The 19,464-nt window shown below is 45.9% G+C and overlaps 1 protein-coding gene across 4 annotated transcripts in view; it reads right to left on the reverse strand.

The window, feature by feature from the left end:
* Positions 1–19,464, reverse strand: part of MAMLD1 (mastermind like domain containing 1) — a 245,354-nt gene that overhangs the window by 74,495 nt on the left and 151,395 nt on the right. The window contains exon 1 of one of the 4 annotated variants that reach the window (XM_083876309.1): positions 8,408–9,852. The exons of the other annotated variants lie outside the window; for them this stretch is intronic. Within the exon in view, the coding sequence (XP_083732435.1) occupies positions 8,408–8,461 (54 nt within the window). The 5' untranslated portion in view covers positions 8,462–9,852. Of the gene's footprint in view, positions 1–8,407; positions 9,853–19,464 lie in introns of those variants that run through there. 4 annotated transcript variants of the gene reach the window in all.

A 19,464-nucleotide genomic window follows, 5' to 3' on the forward strand; every position in this document is an offset into this window, starting at 1 on the left:
TTTTCAAAGTCTCTTTAACAAGCCTGGCTCAGAGTTGATGAACATGGTGCTGGATGACAAGACTGCGAGTGCACATTTCACACCAATGACTTTTAGCTACATTTTAGCTTCATTTACCTAAACTGAAGACAGCTTACATTTCCCAACTCTAACCTTTCCAAAAGAAAAAAACCAAAACAAAACAACAAAACAACTGACACCTTTGTTGTAAATTTACAGAATTGGAAAAGAAGAAAGTCATCCCATGTTTCATAAGAGGAGCAGACTCACTACTCTCTTCCTTCAAGACAGCAAGCTGCTCTCAGCATGAACTGTGGCACTGCTGATGTCACTGTGAGCAGGGACAACAGGACATACGGCCTTTTGTACTGTTCCCATGATGCCACATGTTAAAAACAAACAAACAAACAAATAATTAAAAAAAAAAAAATCAAAAATCGTTATCCAGGCTGGAAGAAGCCCAAGCCATCATAAATGTTTGTTTACTGCAATTTGGCAGACCTTTTGAGAAAAAACAACAAACTACACTTAGATATATAATCCTAAACCAAAATGTCAGATGGGAATCAAATAGAAACCATGCCATTATTTTTGAGGAAACCCTGAATTATTGGGGGGAAACTTTTGCTGAGATGTTTATTTGAGTGTTTCTCTGTAAGCAGATATCACTTCTATTACTGTGGCTATAACTAACGAGTTAACAACACTATTTACACTAGTACTGTTGTATCATTAGAAACAACAAGATTATGTACTTTAATTCTAATGCCAGCACAATTATTTTAACACCAAGTGTGTCAGATCTGACTCTGTACCCCCTAAATTAATTTCAGAGTAGTGGCTAAATAAAATGACATACTTCTTTGTGCTTTTGTTACAACACGCTCATGTGCAGCAAACTGTGAAGAAAATGTAGTAATTAGAGGTTAAATTAATCCCTGACAGACAGGCAGCTTAGTAAAGCTGGGCCCTCTTCAGAAAACAGAGCATAAAGCCTGCCAGTCTTTCAGAATTAGGCACAAAGAACAGGGAAGATTGGCAAGTCCCTCACCACTGTGATCCAACCAAAGGGATGGAATGCTGAGGAGCTGGACTAAATCTTGGAGCAGCCAACACTACCAGGCAGATCTTGTGACAAATGTGATTTAAAGCTCCAAGGGATTGTTGCTGCAGCCGCTCCAACTGCCTGATCAGGATCAACCACTTGAAATTACAGACAGTCTTTTGCCCAGCAGAACAGCCTGCTAACCACCGTGTAATCCACCTCGAGACGTTCATAAAAGCCAACAATGGCATTATATTTCACAACATAACTAGAAAGTTACCTTGCTGCTTCAGATTTTAATGCAGGTAATGGGTTTCACTGCCCTCAACAGAGTAAACGTGCTGGGTTACTCTGAAAGCAATAAATAGGGTAGGTCTGGGGTAGGTGTAACTCCCAAACCTGCTCAGTTTTGAGGTACTTAATTCTAGAGAAAAAGAAACTTACACAGAAAAGAAAAAACATGCAAGAAGAAAGAGGCAGACAGATCATGATGATGATGATACCCAGTATTTCTTTTGTATGTGTGTGTCAGCAGAGATAAATGCTTTTTCCCATCTCTCTACCTGTGGCACATGAAAGTAGCCAGGTTTTAAATCCATGCAAACACAGCCTGTTATCAACAGGGGGGTAACTGAAGGGCACCTGTGCTGTGCTGTGCAAGAAGCATCCTGGCTCCCATGCTGGTAAATCCTGGTGCAGGAATTGCAGAGGCACCACTGCCTCCATCCCCACCAGACTGATACCTTCCCTCCAAAGGTGGAAGGTGCAAGGAACAGGCTTCTCCCTGGGCTTGTGCTGCTGCCACTCAAGGGATTGCCTGATGTGGGGTGACACACTCCCACAGATAACAACTGGCCCTGCAGAGGGAACCTTTATCCTGTCTGCACCAGGCTGAGTACCCAGCTGTCCCTGGCCAAAGGGGAAGGCACCTGCAGTGGGATCACCAAAATTAAAAAAAAAAACAAAACCCAAAACCAAATGGGGAGAAAAGCAAAATGCCTGTATTACAATTAAAGTATAAGACAAGCAGGGGGCCTTGCAGAGATTGCAGATCAGTGTGGAAGCCCTTTAACACCACCAGCATTTCTGTACCACCCAGATCATCAATTATTAACAAATTAGGACATGCCTGATGGGGTACTTATGTAACACTCCTTGATCAATAAAACTGCCAAGTCCCTTCAGGGAAAAGCACCGTGGATCTCAACAAGTCACAATATGACCCCTTCCTCTGGACAGGACACTCCAGTGAATTCTGGTCTCCCCTTCCTCAGCCTGGCCACCCATTCCCAAAGAGGAATTCTGGGCAGCCCAGCAGCCCCTGCCAGAGGCCCAGGGTGCACCCCAGGCTCCCGTGAGCAGCAGCCCTTTAATCAGGTCAGTGCTTATCAATGGCTCATTGTGGTGACGAGGCAGCGCTCCCAGCAAAGGGCCACATGGAATCCTGCATCCCCTTGCATCTCCCACGCCTGGGCCCCACTGGGTCCCCACTGGCCCCACGGGCACAGCCTCCCGCCACACTCCCTGGGCATGGCAGGTGTCCTCCAGCCAGCCCAGCTGGCTATTGGGGAGGGAGGGGAGGAAGGAAACCTGCAGCTCTTTCCTCTGCTCTTCCCTTTGGGCACAACATGTTCCCCACAGGAGCAAAGAGCCTGTTACAGTTCTGCAGTTCAGCACCCCTCAGCTCAGAAAGCCTGAAATTTTCAGCCTCCAGGGTTCCAACAAGAGCCAGGTAAAGTTCACCCATCAGGGATAGTGCACTGAGCCCTGCTTTGCTTCCATTTCACTTCCCCCATCAGGAGAGAGCCAGCAGGGTGGGGGGACACCACAATTCCCTGGCTGTACTGAAGGGCCTGATCCTTGACCCCGTAATTCTTGGATCAAATCTGAGATTCATCTACTGAAAAATGAAAAAGGACTGCTAGGCTGGGCCCTGAAAAGAGGAAGTTGGGTGTACCCAGCTCCTACACCCAACCCAATGAACACCTTGCAGTTCACCCAGGGTGCACACCAAGGTTAACTCTGAAAGACCTACTGCAACTTGGCAAGTAAATGCTGCACAAAATAAGTATTTTCTGCTTAAAGGAAAGTAATTACTTAGTAATACTTTTCCCTCTATTTAATAAAATGAAAAATATTATCAGTGAGAAGGGCTCCCAAGAGGAGTAATTTGCATTTGCAAGTTATCCTACCCTGACTGCACTGCTCTCTGGTAGTGTAACTGGTGACTTCTAAAACCATGGAGTCACATCCTAAATGCCACAAGCCCTGCTTAGTGCTGTCACCCTGAGATATACTTTCATTGTGAACTGAGCTAACAGGCCAGTCCATAGCAACTGCAATGAAAAATATCTACCAGAGGACAAGGACATAAAGTGAAAACTCTAAATGACAAAGACTTCAATTTTCTGTGCAAAACACTAGCAGTGACAATACAGAACAAGGGAAGGAGAAGGTGATACAAGCACAGACTGTTTTGCAAAGTTTCCCTTCAGCTGCTGGCAGCCCTGAAATGGGTCACAGAAAGTTAAAATTGTGGTACTGATCACTGCCTGTTCTACAGGGCTGTTTTTAAAAATTAAACAGTATTTTTTCTATTTCTATTTTCACTTTAAAAAATATTCCAGTATCTTCCAAAAGCCAATCCAATCCTGAAGCAACCCTAATGAGGGCAGTACTATACACCCAACCAGTTTCATCACATATTTTTTCAGCAATTGCGTTTTCAAGGGTAACCCCTTTTACGGGTGCACAACACAAAACTTACTACAAGCACACAGTGGTATCACGCACATTTGGCATTTTACAGCTGTGCTCTAAAGTTCCCCTTCAAAATTACTGGCAAGAAAGGAAGTTCTGTGTAATTTTAGCACTCAACATCTAAAAAAATTAGAAATGTCCCAACTGTTCTTTGAGAGATGTATAAAAGAACAGTTGAAAAACTTACAGTTGACTGGTGCTACCTAGGTTACCCGTCAATGGCATTGAGACTGGTATATTATTAAGAGAGGTGTATGATGGGAATTGGTTTATTGTGCTGATCCATAGTAACCAACTCCTGTTTGTCCATCATTTATCTCTCTCACCAGCGACATATGGGTTTGTCTATTCACACTCTCAGCATTCTCTCTGCTCCAACAAACAGTCAGCCTTTTCTGCTGGGATAAGGAGATTTTTTAGTTACATCCATTATGTGCATATCAACATTTATGGCAGGAAGATAATTGCCAAAGAGCTCAGGGGGATAAAAGCTCCCTCTTTATAACACAAACCCCCTTAAAAAATCAATATTGATATAAAACAGTTCGACACAAAGCCTTGGTGTGTCTTCTGCCTCCTTCAGTTCAAAATGTTGTTTTTGTTGGGGTTTTTTTAACTTAAACATTGCAAGTCAAACTGGAACATCAGGTAGAAAGCTTGACATCACTGGTCTTCCCACAAAGGATTATATAGCAGTGTACAATATTAATTGTTCCTCAAAGAAGTTTGCAGCAAATGTGTCAGATAGAAAAAAGACTCCTTGGAGAGGTGCCAGCACCATTTAAACTGATTTAGCTATCTTTATTTGGAGACCATACCAATTACTAATGAATTGTAACTTACAGTCACCTTTGCCCAGATGCTGAGAAACGCTGACACAGCCAGCACCAGGGAACAATGAAAACCTGGGGATTCTGCCCCTCTCCCTATTTCAGGAGCTCAACTTTCTACTACTCCATCCCCCAGTTTGGATAAACCCATTTGTCACAGCTTCTGCAAGATTTACTTCACTTTCCCATGGCTGTATACTCGTAAAAGTTATTTTAAGGCGACTTTTGTCAGAGTAGCAAGTAACACAGAACATTTATTAATGAAATTACTGGGAACCAGTGAGTTGCACTGTACTTAACCTACAGGACGACTCAGGGATTTTATTTAGTGTTATTCTTGCCCTTGTGTTTCCTTCTGCCTCCCTAACTTTTGTCTCTCCCATGAAGCCCATTTTTAGGTCAATTCTTGTCCTACAGTCACACCCAGGGAGGTTAGTGACCACTTCAGCCTGACACCTTGGGATCATGAACTCTTCCACTAAATCTTCCTGCATCCTCAGAAATCATCTAGCACAACTCCCTAATCCCAAATGCTACTGCACTGTAACATTTACATCAGGGTCAGTAAAAAAAGGAAATCAAAACCACTGTATTTATTAAACACTCCTACCCGTGTTAAGAGGAAATCATACAAAAGAATTTTAAAAATATAACTTTATTTTAATTACTCCTTTAAATACTAATCCCTCTCCAAACCCTCTAACAACCACCTTAGCTTTAAAAAACCCAAGACACTTTACAGTTCAAAATACTTAGTTACAAGGGACCAGTAGAAAGCCCTGTCAATATGTGCTTTTCTGATTTTGAAGTATCACTTAAAAGGAATAGTTGAAAATCACATGTAAAAGAGAGAGAAAAAAACCCTCTGAAAATAAAAAGCTGAATTAAATTTGAGCTGCTCAATTGCGAACACTGAACAGCTTTTCACTCACTCGAGGGCTGTTAACTGCATGTTACCTGCCTTACAGTACAGACTATTTGTTTTTTATCCCTGAGCAACAGACTATTTCCTGGTTGAGTTTAAAAACTCTGTGACGTTCCAATATCAACCCACACATGTGTGTCACTGTCAACGTCAGTGGCAGGAAAACATTAGAAGTCACCCCTTGCTAATGCTTTCCTAACATGGAATTTCCTTGTACCTCGTCCCCCAGCCCACCTCCTCCTTCAGCTGAGAGCATCCTTCCCAAAGCGCTTTTTTAAAATTATTTTTTCCCCTCCCTTCTAAACATATGGCAGGGAGAGAGGACTGAAAATGGGCAGTGCCAGCGGTACATCCCTGCTTTTTCAGGTGCTGCCGTGTAACTTTAACCGAATAACTCTGGCCGCCCTTGCACTGGGGGGAGCGCGGCCGGGGGGAAGAGCCCCCCGTGCTCGGGGGTTCCCCGTGTCCCCGGGCCGAGGGTTCCCGCCCCCCTCCCCGGGCACTGTCCCGGTGTCCCCGGGCCGAGGGTTTCCCTTCGGGCACTGTCCCGGTGTCCCCGGGCCGAGGGTTCCCCCCCCCGCTCCCCGGGCACTGTCCCGGTGTCCCCGGGCCGAGGGTTCCCCCCCGGGCACTGTCCCGGTGTCCCCGGGCCGAGGGTTCCCCCCCGGGCACTGTCCCGGTGTCCCCGGGCACTATCAGCGCCTCCCCGGGTCGGAGCAGGAGAGCCCGACCCCGGCAGCTCGTTCCGGGGGTATCGGGGGCAGGGAGCAGCACCCAGCTCCGAGAGCGGCAGGTTCAAGGCCGTTCCGGCTCTCCCTGTCTTCCCTCAGGGCACCGTACGGTTCATGTCCCACATCAGCGCCTTTCTTTCCCCTCACACCAGCTCGGCCCAGAGGGGGAGCTCCGTGAGGAGCAGCAGCCACCCCTTTGCCCCGCAGACCCCCGGAGGCACCGGCATTGGGCATTACCCGGGGATTATGGGGCTAAGTAGGGGAAGACTCGCGTTATATAACCGGGGGAAGCGTTCCGCCCTCCCGGCGCTCCCACAGCCCGCCCTCCGCCCCAGCCGGGGCGGCCGCAGGGCGGCGGGGGGAGCCCGCAGCGCCTCCGCCCCCGGCCCCAAGAGGGGCCAGACGCAGTTAATCCCCCCTGGCCGGGCGGGGGAGGGACCGCGGCGTGCCCCCCGCCTGCCCGAGGAGGAGGAGGAGGAGGAGGAGGGCGGCTCTTCCAGGAGGATCCTTGCGAGCTGCCGGTGCTCGCAGGGTCGGTTTTTATCGGCTTCCGACGGGACGAGGCGAGACGGCCGCGCGTCCCCCTCACGCCGCAGCGGGGCCAGGCCGCGGCTCGGCGGCGCCTCCCGCCCCGCTTCCCGGCCCCGGGCTCCGCCGCCCCCCCGCCGGGAGCACCGTGGAAAACAAAAGCGGCCTTTTAATTTATTGTTCGGGGGGGGGGGAGGCCGGAGAGGGGGGGTGGTGGCGGTGTGAAAGGAAATCAAAGAGCGTTTTCTTCCCAGAAACGGCCGTTCTCCCCGGGATCCCTCCGAGTCACCCTGGTGACAGTCCCCCCCCTCCAGCCAAAGACGAACAAAAGCCGCGGTGCCCCGGGCCCCGGCGCTCCTCCGGGCCGAGCAACAGGCCGGGAGAGGCGGCGGAGGAGGGACCGGGAGGAGGGACCGGCTATTGACGGGGAGAGGGGCAGCCCCTGCCTCGGGAGCGGCGGGGGGGAGGCCGTGGGACCGAGCCGGCGAGCGCCGTGTTTACCCTGCCATTGCTCTGAGCCCCGATCTTAAACCGCAGCATAAGAAAACAAAACAGTTTGAAGCGTGAGTCAGCACGCGTTTTGTTCACGCGTTCCGTGCCGGGCACACGCGGACGGTGTTCCCGCACAGGCGCTCCCGCAGCCGGGGCTCCCGGCACGGATAACAACCCAGCGCTCCTTCGGGGCTCGGACGAGCCTTTTGTTCACAATCCTGCCTTGTCGAACGTGCGCTTCAGGTTCCCAAAATAACCAGGCACGCGGCTGCCAACGCATACCAGGAATTATTTTTAAAAAAAAATATTGGAGGGACCAGCGCTAGCCCCTCCACGCGTGACACCCTCCACGGCGGAGTCCCCGGGCGATGACAGGTTTATCCTTCCCTGCCTGTCTGATCCAAGTTTAGCTGGAAATCCCCGGACGATGGCTGAGCCGGCCCGGCCGCACTGACACGAGAACCGGCGGGCTGGCGGCGCCGGGCGCAGCGGCGGGTCCCCGCTCCCGCTCGCCCCCGACAGCATCCACCGCCTCTTCCCGCAGCATCCACCGCCTCTTCCCGCAGCATCCACCGCCTCTTCCCGCAGCCTCCACCGCCTCTTCCCGCAGCATCCACCGCCTCTTCCCGCAGCATCCACCGCCTCTTCCCGCAGCCCAGCGCGTCACCACCCGAGCAACGACACGGAAACCCGCGGAGCGTTCCCGCTGCCGCGCGCTGCCTGCCCCGCCGCCGCCGCCGTGCCCGGGACCGCACCGGCTCCGCAAAATCACCTTCTTCACCACCATTTTAAAGCCCACGGACTCCCTCCCTTTCTCCTGCCCTCCTCTCCCGTGGTCCGACTTCAGCTCTGACCAGAATGGAGGGCGAAATTCTTCCCCTCAAGTTTCTGTCCCCTTTCCGTGCGGCGGCCCCGGCACTCGGGACCCGCGGGCAGAGCCAGCCCAAGGTGGGCACTTTCTTGAACCGCCCCTGCAAACTTTCCAGCCTGGCTTGCGACCGTGCCGAGTCCGGCGAGCAACTGTTCCGAGGGTGTTTAAGTCCTTTAAAACCAGCTCCTACTTTCCCAGCCCATATCGATTTCAAATGCTACTTACTGGAATATGTGGCTCCATCCGTGGTGCTTCTACCCGCTGGGAAACCAGCAGCATCTTGGACTGGGGATCAACCGGCTTTTAGATCCACTTTGGCTGTATTGAGCAAACCCAGCGCCGCAGAGGACTCGCAGCCTGTTTTCTCCTTTTAGGTTCCAGACAAGTTCATCCTGGCGTTGCAGTTTGCTAATGATTCACTGTCTGTCTCGATCTGCTCACTACATTTCCATCAACCCACAGCTTCCTCACTTAGAAGGTGGAGTTTGTGGGGTTTAAGTTACTGATAGGCATATCTAAGTGCTGTGTCACTCAAAGAGGAGGAGACACACACACACACTCACACACACAGACCGCACACTCACACACACGAACGGCGCCAGGCTTAAAGGGGAAGTAACACTTTCTTCTCTACAGAAATTGGACACCTCGCAGATCCAAGGATTTAAATTTTTTTCCTCCGTGCATGAAGGCGAAAATTAACCAGCCCGTGGTGAAAATTTTAACACACAAAAAAGCTGCTTAGAATGCTTGGCACCTTCCTTGCAGAGCTTCAAGTTCATTTAGTACAAAGTCAGATAGGTCAGAAAGCTACTGGCAATATATTTTTTTTCCCCTTCCAAATCAAAGTGCTCAAGTCACTGAAAAGAGACCCCAAAGCATAAAGTGTAAAGGTTTGAGTTATTCTGACAGAGTGTAGTTTCCTGTCCCTTTAGGACATCTGGTATTCAGCACTCTTGACACAAAAGGGTTAAACTCATCCCACCCAGGTGAACCCAGGTTAGCAAGAAGGAAACAGCAGAGTTCTTTCATTTTCATCTTTTGTGCTATGTACATGTCTTTTTGAAGACAGACACAATTCCAAATAGAGAGCTCCCATAAAGCCATGCACTTCTCATATGACTATAAATGTGCTTGCTACAAGCTGCAACCTCTGAATACTAATTTTGATAGATCATCAACTGAAAGCTGAGAACCTATTCAGACCTCCTCTTGGACTGTGCAGAAAGAACTGGGAAGAGCAAGCTGCAGGCAGCTAGGAGAGCACACTGGGTCCACAAATAATTGCTGGTATAATTTCATTTTATTGCCTTGCTAAATCACTACAATTGTCACTCCTATCCTGATAAATTGGAGATGCTAGAAACCCTGTCCCAGTACATTGACTCAATGGATGAGGTGTGGAAGACTTAGTAGCATTTGTAATAAAATGTCTGGTTTCTAAGATCATCCCTGAAACAGTGATATGAGTAAATTATGCTCTGTAAAATTAGGAAGAAAGTTATTTGAATACAACTCCTTTACTGTAACCAAAGACATAAAAGTGGAGCCAGAATCTGGCCTCACTTTCCTGAAAGTTTTCCTGACAGCAATCACCTTCAACTTGCAGTAAACTTACAGACTTCCAAACCCATCTTTGTACCCTGAGCTAATAAATATTGGCAAAATCAGTTCATCAACAGAGAAATATTGCTTTTTAGCTTTGCTGAAGCCTCTGGCTTGCCTGTGACAACCGTAACAATGGGCCTGCTTCCCTGAGCAGTATTTGTGGCATTTCAATTTGCATTGTTTGGAAATTTACTCATTTGCTTTTCTAGTGCTTTTGCCTTCTACATTATTTAAAATTACTTTGATCTATTTTGTCAGTTGAAAAAAAAAAAAAAAACACAAAAATAATCAACTTTTGTGGGTGTAAACACCCTGAATTCTACAGCCTCTGAGGGCCAGATCTCAAAAGGTTTCAGTGACTAAAGGGAGGTGTATCAACATGTGATGTTTGGGCCGCCCAGACCAAAACTACAACCCTACATGAGGTGCTGAGGCCCAAACACAGCATTAGGGCATCAGCATAAAGAGCCAACATGCTGAGCAGGAGTCCCCTAAAATGAGCAGGCTCAGTGAAGGCTCACATTCATCATGCTTGAATGAAGCTCCACCTGGGAGGAGGTGCCCCTGTCTGCCCAGTGTGCAATGTCAGAAACCCTCTCCTGAAGATACAAGTGTGTGTGAGGGCTCCCATCTTTCTCTCTGGAGATTTTGGAACTAAAATACATACTATGGAACACATGGGGCACGCAAGCGTTCATTCACACACTCTGCAGCTGCACCTACTGACAACACCATGATCAGATGATGAACAGCGGGTCCATGTCAGTTTTTCTATGCAGCACCTCCAGTGCACACCAGTTACTGTCATGGAGTTTTGTCATTTATGACTCTTGCCAAACATTTGAAGTTCCTGATGGATGATAATACTTCCTAAGAACTGTCATTTGCCTTGTTCACTTCATAAAACTAGACCAAAAGCCTTCCCCAGAAGGAAGATGACATGGGTAGGGTGTAGAGGAGTCCTGTCTGTGCCTGCTCTGCAGCAGAATGATGCTGCTGCCTTTAGTGGCTGAGGGGATCTGCTTCCCAGGTAGTGGTTTGTGTTCTCCTCTGTAAGGTGGGCTGTGCTCCCAGAGGGAAATCAAACCAAGACACTTTTAGCAGTTAGTCCACCACACAATTGTGACAACACTGTCTTTTCCAAGTCTGCTGGCTTTAAGCTGTGTAGGCTCTGGATGTCACTCCAGCAGCTCAGTGCCAAATGTGCCCATGCTGCCCAACCTGGGGCACTGGGCTGGTGTGATAGATCAGCCCTGTATGGTATGTGCTGGGATGCTCAAATCAGGTGAAATCAATGGCTTGGGCTAGATGAACCTTCAGTTGGACTAGTCAGTACTGCATTTCTTGTGCTAGATCAGATCAGCAATCCAGCTCATTTGGTATCTTGTCTCTGACCACAGGCAATAGCTGATGTTACAGATGATAGAAAAGAAACTTTTACTGAACAGTTGCAGGACAAATTGCAGGCAGTGGTGCAAGCCTCTTAGCAAGTTTCTTTTTAAGCAAAGCCAATCTGTAATTGGCTGATACTCAGAACCAGGAAGGCTCATGTCCTTTGGGTACTTCCCCATAGTGCAATGTAATAAACTGGGGATGAAATTACTAATGCATGCAAAATTCCAATTAATTTCTGAAAGTTACAATACTATCAGTATCAGTAACATCATATTGAGTAAAACAGTAAAACAGTAAATCTCAGGTCATTTGTGAATGTGGTTAATTGCATGTCCTTTTTCATAGAATCAAACCGTTCTTTGACGCCATGGGTTGGATTGGAAGACACCTTAAAGACCATTTATCTCCAATCCCCTGCCAAGGGGCACTTTCCATCAGAGCAGGCTGCTCAGGGCCCCAACCTCACCACAATCACTTCCAGGGATGGGGCATCCACAGCTTCTGTGGGCAACCTCTGCCAGGGCCTCAACACTCTCACAGTAAAGAAATCCTTCCTAATATCTAATTTACCTCTACTGCCTTTCCATTTTCTCTTTTCAGTCCCATCAATACATGATTTTTTTTCCCACTAGAAGTATATGGAAGATACCTAAAAATAGATAAAATGGATCAATAAACAATTTTAATTTACTCAGTAATGCTTGCTACATTGAGTAATTCTGTAAGTCATGTAGAAAAATATATGTATATGTGTATAATTGGTAATGTATCGATTCAATTTTTTAAAAGAAACATTACTTTTAGGAAAACAAGCTTCAAGAAAAAAAGCTTTTGATTGTATGCAGTTAACTAAAGGTTTTCAGCATGGTTTTCTTGACATGAAAGAAGAACAAGTATGATCAACTTTTTATAAGTCCTTCAACTTCCATAAGTCATTATTTACATGAGTTCCCATGGAAGAGTCTATAGGTAAGATCATCAAAGGATGGATGGCCATACTAACATTTCAGTTCATAACAGTTCATTTCATGAACTACTTTACAAAATTGTATAAAGTGAATTACAATTTTGTCTTTTATAAGGAAAAATAGAGACCAATGTAATCTCTCTGCTTAGGCGTTAAAAAGATGACAACTCTATGAGTAACTCCTTCATATTTTCAGAAAAGTGCATCACATGAAGTGTCTGCCTTCTACTTAAAGTATCAGTTAAAATCAAGTCTGCTTAGTGGCCAAATGCTTGTTTCAAATTGATGTCTTTTGAACTTTGTTTTTAAACTGAGAAATCAATTATTTGCATAGCTCAGAGATCCACTTAGGCACAGCTAACATTATGTATGAGTCTCTCAGAAATGGAAGGGATTACCCAGGTGCTGAGGGAAGCACACAGATGATCAGGGTGGTGCTGACAGGTTGTTCAGAGGGTTGGTGGATGGATGTCCCATCTCTGGAGACTTTCAAGGTGAGCTCAGACAGGGCTCTGATATAGTTGGAAGATATTCCTGCTCAGTGCAGGGGGTCTGGACCAGATGACCTTTAAAGGTCCCTTCCAACTCAAACCATTCTGAGTTTCTATGAGCTGCTTTTGTAGAAGACTTACAGACATTTCAGGTCTGACCATCTTGCAGCTGTGAGATTTTTCATTAAAAAGCACAGAAGCTGCTACAAATTAGCATAATATCACATTTAATAGCTCTATTGTCAGCAACAATACATTGAAATGTTTGATAATGAATGACATTTCTCCAGTTCTGACTTGTGCATAGAACACCTTCCCTCTTGACTTGTGATGTGTGCTCTTGGTGTGGCTGCTGCTGGCTCTGCCCAGCACAAACCCTGTGCTGGACTGCAGGTCTGAGGCTGCTGCACATTCCACCTGCAGCCTCAGTTACATCTAAGCATAAAAGCTGTCATTTGCTGAGGAGAGAGGCACCTGCAAACACTCAGGCATTGTTTAAAGGAGCCCCAGTCTCTCCCCAGGAGATGCCTTTTCTCCAAGCATTATGTTCAGCAGCGTTGTCACATTTATCAACTGCTCCAGCAGCCAAATGGGCACAGAACCAGCTCCCAGCACATGGGGGGAGGTTTGGATCAGGAGCAAACAGTGACAGGCATCACCTGCCAAACTTCCAGGTTAGCAAATAGGTCTAGGCAATAGGACACACTTATTTGACTCCTGCACTCGACTGCAAGTAAAACACCGCTAAAAATACGGAATAACACAAACAAGGCTCAGCAACAATTCCAGCCTTGCTGTTTCTCACTGCTGGATCACACAGCTCATACACAAGGGCAATGATCGGGGACATAGAGATCTGCCTCAATTCCTCTGGAAGTCAACAGAAAGGCAGAATCTGACCCATACCTGATACAAGATATTCCAAATGGCTTTAAATATCTAAGCATAAGAACATGCTTCTACATTCACATAATTTTGCTTTCCTCAGGAAACACACCTTTTTTTCCTTAATTTTCCCTTTAGTTTCTAAAGCTGTCTTCTCTTTCCTAAAGCTATTTTTTAAAACATTCTCTATTTCATGACTGTCAAAGTATTCTTTCCATGCCAGATACATGGCAAAGTTACATATTCTTCAACTCAAAACAATTTACATGAATATTCATAAACTACCTGATGGCAGAATTGGCCCTGAGATTTAAACCCATAAAGCTCACAGAAACAAATGTTACCCTCTTTCCTTTGTCAGAGATCCCTTGGATCATGCTTAGAAATTATATTTTGATGCAGTTGCCAAGAAAATGCAAAACCAATGCATGAAACATTGTATGTTCTGTTTATTAAAAAAGAGTGTCTGTGATGATAACAGATATTCAGCCAGGCTAGGATGCTGCCAATGTCAGTTTGTGATTTACTAGAAATTATTGATTTCAATTCTTGGTTTCCCAGGGCTACTGAGCATATCCTGTCATATAAATATGCATCTGTTTGCTAGAGGCTGCAGCCTTCTGTAGAAATGTGTGGTGCCTCCACTAGTGTCAGATTTCTTGACTCAAAAAAATAAAGCTTTACTTCCCTTCAGTACAGGAATGAATAAAAGCTATTAAGATATATTTCTATGTCCAATACAATACCAACAAAACTATGGCATCCATCCAGGATTGTACATTTTGTTGTTCAAATAAATACGGCAGCATGGTCCTGAGAAATTGTGCCACCACCCTCCCTGTCTCCCAAAGGAAAGCACAAGACCAGAAACCTCAGATAACTCATATAACTCAAGAAACAGCCTGAACTTAACTGCTTTTAGGAAGGTATAACTTACAAGTCAGTTACACAACGTGCAAGTTTTGTAAAAGGGATGGTGAATATTGTTACTCTTTGTACATCAGGGCCAAGAATGATAGCTGAATTGCCAGCACTTGTAAAAGGCAGAAAGAAGAACACCACTGGGAGCCCTTGGGAGCTCCAGCATGTGTGTCAGGCTGTTCCCCTCCCAGGACCTTCTGTTCTCCTGCCCATCTCCTGCTCCTGCTCACCCAAAACATTCCTGCACAGTGTTTCTTTCATTTAGCCCCACTACTCCTTAAGACTTTCTCTTGGTCCTTCTGCTGTGTTCACACCTCTAATTCCAGCTACCCACTCTGCTGTCTTTCCTTTCTCAAGGGAAGTACTCCAGGGTGGAGACAAGTCTCTCAGCTACTGCTGGAGCTGCCAGGATGTGCTACAGGGTACAATGGCATTTTTCGAATTTGGTGAAAGGTGCTGACAGTTCTGCTGCATGCAGAATTTGGTCCATACCCATCTCAGTGTTCAGAGAAGGGGTTCGGTTTTATATTTTTCTCCAAAAAAACCCCCTCCCTGTTTTACCATCACTTTTCTCAAGTCAGTTGCATGCCCTAATGAGTTCTGTGTTTATAAAAATACAAAACGTTCAAGGCTGACAGTGGTGGCAGAAATGACAGAATAAAGAGGATAGCTGTTTGGTTGTGGTGTTTTTTTTTTGGTTTTTTTTTTTTTTTTTTTTTTTTTTTTTTTTTTTTTGGGGTTTTTTTTTTTTGGTTTTTTTTTTGTTTTTTTTTTTTTGTCTTCTCACTCGTTTATGTCCAGGGCAGAATAGACTAAGCTTGGGAACAAGAGAACAGGGCACAGCCTCACAGGACCAGCCGGTGCAACTTCTGCAGCTAAAGATTTTGAGATGGACATGAACCAGCTTTGCTCCCTCCCTGCTGCTGTGGCTGGTGCAGCTGGGACAGGGAAAACACCTCTGTCTCAGACAGGTGATGGTGATCATTCCTGCTCTGCCTTCTGATCATTCCTGCTCTGGCTTCCAACTGTACCCGCTGCTGTTTGGAGCAGCATCACCTGCAGTTTACACATTACCTTGAGGGAAGCAGAGTTTTGCCGTGGCAGGATGGAAAAGGTGGGAAGCAGCTTCCAGCCCTGGGGGATGTTCCCTGGCTGATGCCTTTTTCCCACAGCCACAACAGCCCCACAGAAGAACAGTGATCACCTCACTGTTCCTCCAGTGATCCTTCACACTGGGAAGGAAGGAGCCCTTTTCATTTGGGGACAGTTTTCAACTGGCTTGGAAATGAACCCCTGAATTCCTTTCGAGCACTCTGGCTCTTCCTTAAGTATTTGAAAACAACTCTTTGCCAGATTATGATGAGATCATCTTGCTCTTGCAGGAAAAAGAATGAGAGAGAAAAGGAACTTCCCAAGATAGTTCAGCACTAATAGCACTATGATCCCAAATCAATGCAGAGGAGCTCAAAGCAACAATAGGTGTTAACTGCTGAGCTGAAGGGGCCATTTAACCTGGCTAGGAAAAGTTATCTCTGCCACAACTATTTGATAAAAACATTGGCAATTAAATTAATTCAAGCATATCCTCTCTTTTCATGGGAAAAAAGGGGAAAAATCCAGGCAGGGAATGAATGGCACCTAGATTAATGAGAAACTGCTCAAGAGAAAAATAATGGTTTTCTAAAGTATATTCATATTCCATTCTGTGGTAGCACCATATGCTAGTTTCCTCGATGCTGGTATTCCTGATGTATTTTTATCTTGGCTAGTACCAAGGAGGGAGCTCTACAAGGCCAAGTTCTTCCCACATATCCATGCTGAGAGCAGTTTACCTTCGCTCTGCGTTGTGAATGTGAACCAAGACAGCCATGCAACTGCTTCAGAGCACGCCTTTATCTTCTGCCTGTATCTGACCAGCTTTTAAAAATCATCCCACTGCATCTCTTGAGTCTTTCGTGAAGCCTTTTTTTCAATGATAGAGCCTAGAAATATTTGACTTAGAAATCACAAACCTCTAGTGCTTCAATTTAAGGGTCAGATTCACTAATTAGATGCAGCAGGAGACTATAAATTTTTGTCCACGTTCCAGACAGAGGAGAACAACAAAAAGCCATTCTGTGTTAGTGGGGATGTATTAACATATATGTAGGACTTCATTCTTCTCTAAGTTGAACAAATATTCCTTAATCAGTCCTTAGAAATCACTTCTGAAGGTGGTGGCATTCTTCCATTATTAGACAGGGAAAACCAGCTCTGACTGTACTAGAAAAAAGAACCACCACTAAGTAACATTGTTTAATCAGATAGATTTGAAATATCTATAGCACAAGTGACCCTAACCCCAGCCTGCTGCTGAATTATTGTACAGCAGTCATGCTGCTCTGCTCCAGCTGTAACCTCTAGACACCCAACCCCAGATCTCAACACAATTTCTGGTGCAGTGATTTCTGAGGCTTTTGGGGAGTCAGCAGTCCACGGATGAAAGTGATCACACATTCAAAATTCACATTATTTTGAAGGTTTTTGGAAGATGCTGGTATGAGCTTCCACAGGGGACATGGGAAAGTGTTTTTTGAGACAGCAGGATTGAAGTCAATGGCAATGAGATGGCAGAGCTTGGAGCACTTTTCTCAGGTGGATCTCACCTGATACAGAGCAGCCTGAAGAGGTGGGGCAAGAGACAAGTGCAACTTTGGGTGTAATGCCCAGGAGGAAAGCAAGCCATGGTATGTCCCAGCAAAGCATGGAGAGCCAAACAGCAATTCATCCACAATAAAAAAAAAAAAAAAAAAAAAAAAAAAAAAAAAAAAAAAAAAAAAAAAAAGAGTAGATTTGTCTCCGTCAGTTGGGGATTTCAGGAGGAAAATCCAAGTGTCCCTGACTGTCTAGTTAGGAATTCATGCTCTGCTCATCAGCACGGTATGTGACTCCCTGTGACCACACTGCCTTTTGGTAACTTTTAGCCACTCGGAAGATAGGTGTGGTAGCACTTTGGAGTCACTCTGGAAACCAGGAATACACGTTTGGGAGGCATCTTTTATAATTGGCATGGCTGAGCTGCAGCTCTGCCTCAGGCAGAAGGTAGACTCTGTCTCACTGGGGGTGGTGAAATGAAATCTCTTCGCATAGAAAGAACACAGAGCAGCTCAGAAGCCTGGAGGAAGGGGCTGGCACCTGGGGTTGCACAGAAACTCCTTGCAAAGCAACTGGAGGGAATTTTTTTTTCCCCCCAAGTGAGGGAATCGTGGGGAGGATGTTGTTGCAGAAGTCGCCAGCGAAGTAGGGAAATTGAAATAATGACTTACAGGAATCTTTCTGCATTTTGGCAAGATCTGAATCCACAGCTGTTTATAAAAAAGTAATTAGTGGCCTGTCAAGCACTTTGAAGATGTTCTGAGTGATGGAAAATTGTGATAAACTTATCTTTTTGTGCCTCTGTGTCTTGTGAGCGATTATTCAGTCAGTGGGGTTGTTGACTGGAAGACTCAGCCAAACAGTGATTGGGCTTCTAAACTATTCAATTACCTCTAATGAAGAAGGATCAGAGAAACAACCCTTAAACACCTTAGACAGAGCAGCAGTATTAACACACAAAATAACTCTCAGGAGAAACCTCCAGACACTTGCCAAGGTTGGCTTTGGAGCCAACTGTGATACAAATGCATAAAATATTAGCTCCTTAATGGTTGTGAAGTGTTGCTCTTTAAAGGTTACTGTCTTCCTGTCCAGACAAGGCTGCAGTGGAATGATGAATGAAGCGATCCATAAATCTGAGCTTTTCAAGCACCTGCAACTCCCATTGGAGTCAACAGGAATTTTGGATTACTGGGATTTAGCCAGTAAAACCTGATTCTGCATGAGATTAAGAATCCCCAGGGCTATTGGCCTCGTCAGCCCACAGTGTTTACCTGATGAAGCACTTGGAATGACCGCTCCAAAAAATGCTGGTTATTTGGATGCATGTTTGTGATGGGAGACTTGATTCCTAAAGCACAGAGACCAGGTCTGTGCCAGAGAGGCTGCCTGGAAGTGGAAGTGGGAAGAAATCTCCCTGTGGCTGGCAGAGAAGCACAGTGATCCCTGCAAAAAGTGCAAGACAGGATTCTGCTTCTGAGGGAATTTCTTCTCCATTACAAGTCTCACCATATACAAAGAGCTGACTTGTTATTGGAGCTCAAAGGAATGAATGAGCTCAAAAGAATGCGACGAGGGGAAGAGAATGCTACAATTCCACTGGGAAGAGCTGCTTTTTTTTTTTTTTTTTTTTTTTTTTTTTTTTTTTTTTTTTTTTTTTTTTTTTTCATCCCTTTAACTTTTCCATTCAGTTAATACTTGACTGTGGCCAGTCCCATCGGAATGCCTCAGTCCTGCTGCAGCACGGGACAGTCGGCTGGAGCATGAACACTGCACCTGCCTGGAGCTGTCTAGAAGCCTTGTGTGTGTTGTGTGTGTGTGTCTGCATTTTTGAAAGTATCTCACGGTTTTGTTTCCTGTGAATGTGCATTCAGCCCTGCACACTCGTGAAATGCTTAGCTGGGCTTGGGAGCGTGTACATGGTCGGGGGGATGGGGGCAAGGGAAAGAAAGAGGGGCTGTAAGGCAGCTCTGAGAACTGATACCATGCTAGTGTGAAACTTCTTTGTGGAGGGAACAACACTGCCAGGTTTGGGCTTAAAGATTCTCAAACACTCCAGCAGCTTTAGGAACTTGAACGTATCCTAGGCTCAGCTGTGTGCAGGCACAATGCTGCAGGGGAGCCCCCATTTAAAATGGTGCTAAGGGCTCTGAACAGCTTCTGAAATTCCAGGATCAGGCCCTAAAAATAACAACACGTTTGACCCAACATAGCCAGCAGAGCCAGAGGAGACGATAGGCTGCACAGCATAGTTCTAAGCCAGCTTTCCTAAATTGCAAACCCATTAAATATTTAGGTGGCCATATGCAAATCATTTAAATTCTGTTTCTCAGAAGCACACCATGGTGTACAGATGTGCTTTGTGCTGAGATCCTCATCCT

This window comes from Zosterops lateralis (assembly GCF_965231275.1).
Source record: "Zosterops lateralis genome assembly, chromosome: 21".
Taxonomy (NCBI): Eukaryota; Metazoa; Chordata; class Aves; order Passeriformes; family Zosteropidae; genus Zosterops; species Zosterops lateralis.